The sequence below is a fragment of the Oncorhynchus mykiss genome, chromosome 6, assembly GCF_057628025.1.
Source record: "Oncorhynchus mykiss isolate SJ-2025 chromosome 6, ASM5762802v1, whole genome shotgun sequence".
NCBI lineage: Eukaryota > Metazoa > Chordata > Actinopteri > Salmoniformes > Salmonidae > Oncorhynchus > Oncorhynchus mykiss.
Window position 1 is genome coordinate 37,389,251 of NC_143027.1, and position 10,739 is coordinate 37,399,989.

Genomic DNA, 10,739 nt, shown 5'->3' on the forward strand with positions numbered 1-10,739 from the left:
ACAGTCTTGTGCTGCTACTGGTAGGCTGTTTGCTGTAAGCTTTTGATGCTTATAGACAAGTGTCAAGCTAAATCTCCTCATACAGCACGTTATGTGATACCCCGTTAATGCTGAGTGGGTCTATGGAAAGCAATTATTGCATTTACATTTGTCCTTTAGCAGAGGCTCTTATCTAGAGTGATTTATAGTAGTCGCATGCATACATTTTTGCAGTGCACTTTCAGTCATTATCTGCTTTTAAATTCCAAATGTAGTGTGTCAGTCAAGGTATGGAATGCGATGCCCTGCATTCATCATTCGGAATGATATATGGAATGATGCATTCATCATTCCATATAGAATCATGTTGAATAGAGTTTGAGGCAGTGTAACATGTATACAAAATATTCTCAGACTATAACCTTGCAAACCTCCCTCTACAGCCAGCCATGTGTGCGTGATTGGACCCAGCCCAGTCGCACCTGCTGTACCAGTCATGCTGATGCAGTATCACCCAGCCCATCTGCACTGCTAACCCTGACCAACCGGTTTTAACCATGTGTCTGCGTAACAAATGGCACTTTATTGCCTTAAGGCTCTGGTAAAAGGTAGTGCACTATGTAAGGAAAAGGGTGCCATTTGGGACACAACCTCTCTGTGACAAGGCTGCAGGGAGTTCGCTACAATCCAATGACGTCTGTTTACTGTAGAATAAGGTGCAGTTTGCTTTTGTTTGTACACAGGAAACAGGTCATTTAGAAAACAAATGTTTTATTTGTTTTGGTATGTATGTACATTCCACCATTGTGAGGAAGGCAGGAGTGAAGGATTTATATTATCTACACACAATAGACGTAGAGGGGGGGGGGGGAAAGGACAGATTAAACAAAGTACAGGTAAATGTTTAAAACACTTCAGGTAATAAAATAGATGAGTCATTTTAAAAGGGCCACTTATTATACATTTGAGAAATAACATCTTTCACAGGCTCAAAATCTAAATGTGAGGGTGCCTTTGCTTGACATGAATGGCCCATAATTCATCATATACACATAGAAAAAGTGAAATTGTCCCATTGTCTATCCCTTTTCATTGACCTTGCTTGATGATGATATCTGACATGTCGTCCACCTTGATGAGCTCCAAATTCTGTTGAATGAAACAATGAATGAGTGAGTGCTGTGATGAACTCTTCACACTCAACAACAAAGTGATAACAGTTGATACCGATGACTATCTGAAATTAAAGACTAATTTCAAGTTTATTTGGCTGCGTTTACACAGGCAGCCCAATAATTGTATTTTTTTTGACCAATCAGATCAGCTCTGAAGAAGATCTGATATGAAAATCTCATGTGATTGGTCACGTGAAGACCAATTAGTGAATATCAGAATTGGGCTGCATGTGTAAACGCAGCCTATTTAGCACAGCCAAGATCAATTAAAGTACACCATGATTCCTTCCAAAACCCCTCTCAACTAATAAAACCTCTAAATATTTGGTTTGTTTGTTAATAATGTAGCTTTGTACAACTACATGTTATATGTCAACATAATAACCATGTCTAGAACCAAATTATTTTAGGAATGCTATGATGCTGGCAGTCAGAGGAGTAGCTACTCACCTTCTCATTGGCCAAGTGCAGCAGGGCGACGAACGCCAGGGGCACGGACAGGTTCTGAGCCATGTTGGGGGGCAAGCTTAAGTGACAGGAGAGGAAGGAGAAGACATGGGGTTTATTACATTATTTATCAGCACGCATGTCCTATCTACATCCATTTGAGCAAGTGAATGTTTGGACCATCCAAAGGCCCTCAGTTGGCAGCAGTCTAAATAAATTATTCATGTCCATCTAGCTACTAGTTTAAGAAAAAAATAAGAAGCAAATCCACCACAATTTCCAAGTTGTTCTCCAATGGCAGCTGAGAAAGAACACTAGAGCCATTTGAGAATGGGCCCAGTGCTGATATTAAGGCTGGGTACCTTTGACGCAGGGTCTGTGTGGTCTGGCTGAAAAGCTTCTCCCCAGACACTTCTGAAGTCTCCACATTTTCAACCTCCTGCTGAGAACACAACACTGTTAATCACAAGGAAGCAGTCCTGGGTTCAAATACTTTTCAAAATAATTTCAAATACTTCATCTGAGCTTGATTGCGCTTGCCCGTTACAATGGTACCAATAGTAAAATGCAAACACTGCCCACCTGGCACTCCAGGCAGACTTAAGCAAACACTTAAAGTATTTGAACCCAGGTCTGTAGGGAAGAGGCATTGAGAAAAAACAACAAAAAACATTTGCAGACCACATAATACAATCAATGAGACCTGGTGGGAAAGAAACACGGAAAGACTTCAAATTAACTAACCTTGGCTGGTTTTTCCAGACTGTCAGTCAGAAGATTCCACATGGTGTTCTTGAGCCTCTTCATGTCCATCTTCTTGGCTGTCTTGGCGTAGTTTATCTCAATCTTGTTCACCTGAAATGAAAAGTAAAGCTAGGCTTAACATTTAAAAGGGATAATTCAGCCAATTTAGAAAACAAGATGTTGGTTCCCATGCCATGTAAGCAGTCTATGGACAAGGTAAGACAGCAAAACATGCTTTGGTCTTGTTTATCTGGCCACGGTCTTCAAATGCAAACTTTTCAAAAACACACTTGCTAAACATTGGCTTCCCCTTCCCTCCAGTCTTACCCTGTATGGCTCGGGCACCAGGTTATCCTCCCCATAGGTGGACACGTCGTCATGGTCTTGTGAGGAGGCGGGTTTACCATCCACAGAAGGCTGGGCGTCATCTGTACCCCCACTGAACCCTTCACCATCATCATCACTTTCACCACCCTTATATATATTATATATATAGATTGATAGAGATGTAGAGAGAGATTACCCCATTATTTGAAGCAGCTACTAAACAATTGAGGGTCCAAAATGTGGCATTTTATGAGGGATAAATAATGCTGTTATAATGGCTACTTATTACAAAGGTGAAATAAAGGTATCCGAGGGAAATGAAACGTTGAAAAAGACTGTGTGAGATTAACAGTCGGGTGGTTTCAGACCTGCAGTCCGGGGCAGAAGTTGGCTGTGTCATTGGCATTGTTGTAGTCGTAGTCTCCGATGCCTTCCCCCAGCTCTCCAGACAACCTCTTCTGACCCTCTTTACATAACTGATGTAGAACACACAAGTTAACTGACATAGAGCACATCACGTGTGTGAGTGGCATCACAATTCTCACTTCTAATTGGTCAATGTTCACCATCAAGGTTCTACATTAAATGTGTCATTTTCCCCTCTTTGTGTGTGTGTGTGTGTGTGTGTGTGTGTGTGTAAGAACAGTGAGAGAAAGAGAAAAGGATTGAGGGGGATAGGTCAAAGGGGTAATAAATAGGGCAGAGAGAAAGTGAGAGAAGGCGTGCGAATCAAAACTGTTAATAGTACAATGGACAACATTGTAGCAGCATATCAGTTCCAGTCAGCTACGGTGATGAGGGTCTGATTGGTGGCGGCTGCACATAGTTTTAAGCACACCACTGTCCCCCTGTATCGCCATAGACACGCGCGACAGGGTCAACTGGTGTGGAGTTACATTTATTTCTATGCTGTTTATTCCTTGCTGGTTGTTGGGATAAAGAGAGTGGAAGGGAGACCGTACTGTGCTGGCGGGCTTAAGGCTGAGTTGGGACAGGGTCTCAGGGGGGAACTGGAAGTCTGCAGCCAGAGTGTTCTTCTTGTTTCTTGTGCTGAGGGCTGACTTGGTGTTAGTGGTAGCGGCCTGGGAGAACAGAAAGGAACATAAGACAGAAGTGAGAGAACTGTTTGAGTCCATTTATGAATGGTGGGAAAACTCCATCAGCAACTACAATCACACTTCCTCTGTTGCAGTGACTAACATGAAACTGCCTCACACATAGCCTGGGATTGTTAAGACACTTGACCCACGTATTAGCATCAAAACAAACGTACACAATTGTCACAATGGCAATGCCTCAGAAAACTGGCATTTAGTGAGTGATATTCTTGGGTACGGATCAAACAATGAGGATAAATTGAGAGGGATTGCATCAGCGAACTACAGGGGCAACCAAGGGCTTACTCTAGTGGTGCGGAAGTAGGTGTCAAAGTTGACATCGTCATTAAAGTCGATTTCAAAGGCCTTCTTTGGCTTTCTCTTGCGACCCTCCTTCTCAGGCACGTTGTCCTCTAAACACACAGAGCGAGACAAGAGAGCAAGAAGGGAAGAATTCAGATATATTTGGAGGGCAATGCTGTTAAGGGAATATCCCAAACATAGGTAAACAACATCTACAACATGGCTCTCTGTGTACAACCACCACTCACTTTTGTGCAGAGGTTTGAAGCGCCAGTAGCCAGGGCCTGCCCAGGTAGCCATGGTCCTGGGGCTGAAGTAGGAGTACTCTCTGGGCTGATCGGACAGCTGCAGACACATGGTGGCTATGTCCCCCTCTCCGATGGGAATCACATCCCTGTGAACAGTCATAACATCACAGAACCATGTTCAAATTTATTTGAGATGAATTATAATAAGAACTGATGTTTTGTCTTTTTAAGTCTAGGCTGAAAAAAATGAACGGCCCCATGTGTGTAAAATAACAAATTAACTAACTTACTAACACATCATCAGTTCTGTAAGACAAATTACTTCTGATAAGTTACTAAATTCTAAAGCTTTATGTCTGGACTGAAGTTCAAATCAAAGTTAAGTAGCTCATAGCCAGTCGTAGATCTGTTTCTATCCAGAGTCATCCTGACATCTAAACTGGATATTTAAAAGGGGTAACTTTTTTCCCCTTCTTATAAATGAATGATATACACTGAGTGCACAAAACATTAGGAACACTTGCCCATTTCATGACAGACTGACCAGGTGAAAGCTATGATCCATTATTGATGTCACTGGTTAAATCCACTTCAAATCAGTGTAGATGAAGGGGAGGAGACAGGTCAACAACAAAAAAGTTCAGCCTTGAGACATGGATTGTGTGCCATTCAGAGGGTGAATGGGCAAGACAAAATATTTCAGTGCCTTTGAACGGGGTCAGTAGTAGGTTCCAGGCGCACTGGTTTGTGTCAAGAACTGCAAAGCTGTTTTCAAAGCAGTTTTCATGCTCAACAGTTTTCAGTGTGTATCAAGAATGGTCCCACCACCCCAAGGACATCCAGCCAACTTAACACAGCTGTGGGAAGCATTGGAGTCAACATGGGCCAGCATCTCTGTGGAACGCTTTCAACACCTCGTAGAGTCCATGCCCCGATGAATTGAGGCTGTTCTGAGGGGGGGCTGCAACTCAATATTAGGAAGGTGTTCCTAATGCTTTGTACACCCAGTGTATACCCATTGACTCTTGAAGAATGTAACTTATAAATGCCTCATGAGCTAAGTTCAACGGTCATAGCCCATCAGAACATTAAATATACGCTTGTTTTACTCCAATGTCTGTAAACAAAATAGTCTCCAAACATGGTTAAAACAAATGTTTCTGGTCAGTCCCTGCATCCATAGCTCTCTCTATGAATTTGAGAGTGGTTACATTTCTCCAGCCTCATCACTCAGCTTTTTGTTATCGTTTCAACTGCTGACAGACGCTTTACTGGGTCTGAGTGTGTTACTGCCATAAAAAATGTTTTAACACTCAGGAGATCATGGTAAAAACTCAAGACAGATCAAAGTCACTTCAAGCTACCTGACCCATTTAGAAATGGAATAACCCTTGGTGCCTCATGAAACATCCCTGGGATCCTCTACAGGGATAGACAAGCAGAGCACCAAAAAAATAAAAGTACTCAGTACATTACCCCTAGGTTGTTAACACCCTGTAAAAAAAGAAAAGAAAAAAACTCAATATCCTCACCTTCCTCTCCCGGGCCCTCCAGCCTCACAGCGATCCTTGTGTTCCTTGGAGCCGTCGCCACCGTGTTCCTTGGAGCCGTCGCCACCATGGTCCCCCTGACCCTCCTCATAATCTCCATCAAAATCATCCCCAAAGTCCTGACACTCCTCCTCGTCTGCCTCCGCGTTCACGTCAAACACGTGATCCCCCTGCTTTATCTTCTCCAGCATCTGGTTTATGGTCTGTATAGGACAAGAGTTTATATAGAGACTGTGGTTAAGATACTCTGAGGCTGTATAGCTACCGTTTCAAACTATACATCCAATCTGACCATCTGTATCATTTCCAAACAAAAATAAAGACATGTGTGTCCCAAATGGCACCCTATTCCCTATATAGTGCACTACACTACTTTTGACCAGTGCTCTATAGGCCTTGGTCAAAAGTGGTGCACCATATAGGTAAAAGGATGCCATTTGAGACACAGGCTGTGTATATTGGCAGTGTATATGTTGCTCTGACCTGGTCAGGGTTCCAGCTGGTGAACGAGAAGTCTGCCAGGGAAGGGCAGATAGAGCTCTTCTCCTGGATCCGCTGGAGACCACCTGTCAATCACACAACATCTTTACATGCTTGATACTATTATCGGAACATGTAGGCCAACTGCCAATACCTTAGCTTACAGCATCACTCAATGATCAGTAGAACCAGATGTGTCTGCTAAAATCAAGAGATACTATGCTAGTCCATTAGGGGGTAGTACACAACAAAAACAGCCCAGGAGCTGAATTTATCATGCATATAAGACTAGAAGTGCTGATGATATCAGGCTCCCCTTATTCATATTATTTAAAAGGAAAAACTGATCCTAAATCAGCACTTCTACTCTGAGGCGCTTGCTACATATGGCTCAAAGTGTGACGACACGGTCAGTGTTACCTGTGAAGGGCGTTGCAGGGACGTGCTGCGGTGGAGGCTGGGAGTAAGCGGGCCTGGAGTGCAACAGGGTCATGTGGGAGGGAAAGAGGAGCTCACAGCGACTGTCCTCACTGAACAACACTGACAGGAAGACACCTGCCGTGCTGCTCTCATCGAAGGACGACGCCATGCGCTGGAACATGGGGTCCACCTAGAGTTGGAGGGACGATAACGAGGAGGGGGATAATATGTGTGAGTTTACCATGAATGAGCTTTGTAGAAACTCACAACCCAGACTGGATCCATACTCTCAGTAAATATGATAATAAGGCCTCACATTAAATCAAGGCATTCCTAATCAATTCCATCTCTATTCAGTGTCTGGCTATCAATCTCAAAGATTTCCAGGTGAATCCACAATGAACACAAGCGTAGCCTGGGTTGCATCCCAAAGGGCACCCTATTCCTTAAATAGTGCACTACTGTTGACCAGATCCTTCCCTATATTGCAGGTGTAGCATTTTGCTAGACCAGCAATATACAGTATGTGTATGTGAACAATCAAATGTGATATAGGGAAGAGGGTGCCATTTGGGACTCAAGCACCGTTTGGCTACCAGTCTCGAAGACCCTTACCTCACACTTCCTCTCAGACTCAGAGCTGTTGATGTTGCTCAGGTTCTGCTCCACAGTCTTCTTGGGAGGCCTCTTCTTCTTCACCACCTGCTTAGCAGCCAGCTCACCTTCAGCCCCCTCCTCCATCTCTCCTCCTGCCCCTGCTCCATGCTCTACACACAGACAGACAAGGTTCAAACAGAAGCTGTTGATCTTTTATTAAATTACAGAAAGTCAGTGTTGCACCCTATTCCCTATATAGTGCACTATCCTATGGACCCTGGATAAATGTAGTGCACTATAGGGGGAATAGTTTGTCATTTGGAAAAAACGGGACAGTTTATAGATGTTATAGTTAAGAGGTGATCACCTTCCCCAGGCTTGGTCTCAGCACCCAGTCCTCCCAGCACTCTGTAGGCATCAGCATGGACAGCATCCACTCTGACCGCGTAAATCTTAGTGCTGGCGTCCAAGGTACCCGCTGCCACCTTGGCAAGGACAGATAGAAATAGTATGAGATGGTTACTCTCTCATACAGCCAACAGACACTAGGCCAGTAAAGAATAGTCTATCATAAGCTTAATTATTTTGGAGTAGGCCTATAAAAACAATGACTATCTTAAGTGGTTGGGCTATAAGTGCATTTCTTCTCTCTCGATTACCAGATTATACTTTCATCTCCTGAACAGTAGCACACATCTGAAGAAAGTCTTGTGTAAAAAGGAAATTCAAAGAGACAAATAAACAGAAACTACAATGGAATAATTTTTGTCTAAAGCAATACCTTGAAATTTGTGAGCTCAGAATCTTTCTGTTTGAGGATGTCAGCCATGTAGTCAATCAGGTGGAGACCAAAGGCATTCTTGGTGGTAATTTTCTACAAAAATAGAAGAAGGCTTTGTACATCTGAGATGCCAGTTTCTAATAACTTGCATGGTTGGAGATATGATGTAATAAGACATGAGGAGGGAGAGCAACAACATTTCCTTGGGATGGATTCTGACCCTCTTAGAAGTGGCTGTTAAAGATAGTAAATATGTGAATGGACATTCTGCTTACATTTTCAGTGGAAAGTTTGATGCAGGTGGAGTAATGCTCTGAGATCTGTGCATTTGACAGCTTAGGCACAGCGGCAGGGGTCCCGGTGGTGCTGAATACAAACACGGATTGAATCTTATACAAAGGTCTAACAAATCAATATGACACCTGTAAAGATCGAGTTAACTTGATTACTAGCAAAAAGAGGGTCTGGGGTGCCCTACCTATGAGAGGTAGATTCATTAAACGAAGAGTCAGAAGCGGCTTGCAGATCAATGACCCGGGATCTGCGCCTCTGACGCCGCTCCAGCTCATCATCGTTGCCCGGGAAAGATGCGAGGAGCGGTGTGCTGATGGCGGCAGGAGAGGCGCCCTTGTGCTTCAGGGACGGTGAGGCCCACTGACGCACCCGGGAGATGGGTGTGGAGGATGCGCTCATCGTGACTGTCCGGGGGAGAAACGGACACAGTGATGCACTTTCAGTTCTCTATTCCTCTCTGCTTCCAAAAGTTGCATGTAGACAAGTTATACTGTAACTAGCTACCGTTGCCATTATCTGTTAAATTCAACAGTTAAATGTAGGAACCTAAGCTAACACTACCAATGCAAAGAAGGTTTGATTTGACCATCAAAGCAGTAATAACATTTTGTTGTTGGCAAGTAACCGTAGCTAGTTAGCAGGGCTGCAAGCAAAATCCAGCCTAGCTAGCTAATGTTAGCTAGATAGAGCAAAGTATCGTTTGTTATTGTTGTTACGGTTAGCAGTGATACCATCGTTAACTAACCAACGATGTAGCTTAAAGACATGACACGCTGGATTAGTTTGCTAAATTGCTATAGGTATCTGACATCTTTGAGTGAACTAGCTAACGTTAGCTAACTTGCTATCCTACAAAACATGTTTTAGCTTAGGCTAGCTAGCTACGAATGCTGGATGAAAACAAAAAAGCTGTAGCTCGATTTCATACATTACCTCGATTATATCCAACGCTTCTGCAACAGTGAACGTATCTTTCTTAATATAAAGATTAAACTGCCTAAATTAACATAAAGCGTGTTTTACTTTGTACTGATGCACTTTTCTTCCTGAGAACATTTGAATTTTTGCGCCGAACGGTTTACGTAACGACATTATACGTCACCACGTGGAATCAAGAACGTAAACACTCAACTCCGCCCATACCCACATTTTGGGCAGAGAGGTTTCTTGTGCATGCCGCGACCTACTGTGCTGGCATGTACGATCAATCACGAACTGCCCCTATACTACCATTCTGTACTACCATGAAAATAAATTCAAAACCAAATAAATCCCTAACTTCTACCATACCCTCCCCCAACGCAATTAAACGTTATCTATATCATGCTGAAACACTCCACCCTTAGGATTGCTAAGCATGTCAACAACAATTTCTTTTTTTTTTGTACTTTGTTTATAGATTTTCAGATATAACAACAAAAACAGTACAACCCCAACCCCTCATCCTCCCATCCATCCATCCCCTCCCTCCCACCAAGGCATCTATAAACACAAGTTAAATAGGAATGAAAAACAGAAACAAACAGTAATAGAAACAAAAACAATGGGGAAAAAAGTTAAATAAAAATGCTTTTCTGCACAAATGGCTACTAGAACAGACATTACTGCTTACCAAACTATGCAAGTTACACTAAGTAGAAAACAGACTCTCCACGTATTGTATTAATGGGGACCAGGTTAAGCCAACTCTAAACGGCATGAGAGGACCTTAGTGAGAAAGTTATAATCGCAGCACAAAAGGCTTATAGGGTGGTATGAGCCACAGTCTAGGGGATTCTTGTCTTTTTTAAGCAAAACCGAATTAGTCGCCCGGGTAAGTGTCTGTGACAGTTTCTGACTAGAAAGGATTTCATTGTACATTGAGCTGAAGATAGGGGATAATTTAGAGAATGGTAAAAAAAATGTAATAGGGAAGCCATCAGGCCCAGGGGCTTTACCGCTCTGCATGAACTGAATTGCCAGAGTAGCTTCCTCATCACTTATTGAGGCATCCATGTTGGTTTGTTCATCTGAATTGAGACAGGGGATGTCCAGATGTGTCAGGAAGAGCCTCTGACGAGTAAAGAGCAAAATAGAATTGCTTAAATTAATTATTTTTTACATTTTATTTTATTTCACCTTTATTTAACCAGGTAGGCCAGTTGAGAACAAGTTCTCATTTACAACTGCGACCTGGCCAAGATAAAGCAAAGCAGAGCGACACAAACAACAACACAGAGTTACACATGGAACAGTCAATAATACAATATGGTTCTGCTATCGTCCGAGATCCCTAAAGATTGGAAAGCTGCCGCGGT

At 42.9% G+C, this 10,739-nt stretch overlaps 1 protein-coding gene across 2 annotated transcripts; it reads right to left on the reverse strand.

The window, feature by feature from the left end:
* Window positions 1-733: 733 nt before the first annotated feature.
* On the reverse strand, window positions 734-9,555 carry ncaph (non-SMC condensin I complex, subunit H). 2 transcript variants are annotated; one of them, XM_021606363.3, is made up of 18 exons: window positions 9,376-9,555; window positions 8,627-8,846; window positions 8,424-8,514; window positions 8,149-8,241; window positions 7,735-7,852; window positions 7,386-7,537; window positions 6,771-6,960; window positions 6,354-6,436; window positions 5,853-6,073; window positions 4,321-4,466; window positions 4,076-4,182; window positions 3,635-3,754; window positions 3,041-3,148; window positions 2,673-2,819; window positions 2,346-2,456; window positions 1,964-2,040; window positions 1,605-1,680; window positions 734-1,128 (listed from the first exon to the last, which is right to left on the reverse strand). In XM_021606363.3, the coding sequence occupies exons 2-18, from the start codon at window positions 8,839-8,841 to the stop codon at window positions 1,069-1,071; spliced, it is 2,115 nt and encodes a 704-aa protein (XP_021462038.2). In that variant the 5' UTR covers window positions 8,842-8,846; window positions 9,376-9,555; the 3' UTR covers window positions 734-1,068. The 2 variants fall into 2 exon arrangements, with proteins under 2 accessions (XP_021462038.2, XP_021462037.2); XM_021606362.3 differs by having other exon boundaries at window positions 1,964-2,043.
* Between the last annotated feature and the right edge of the window lie 1,184 nt (window positions 9,556-10,739).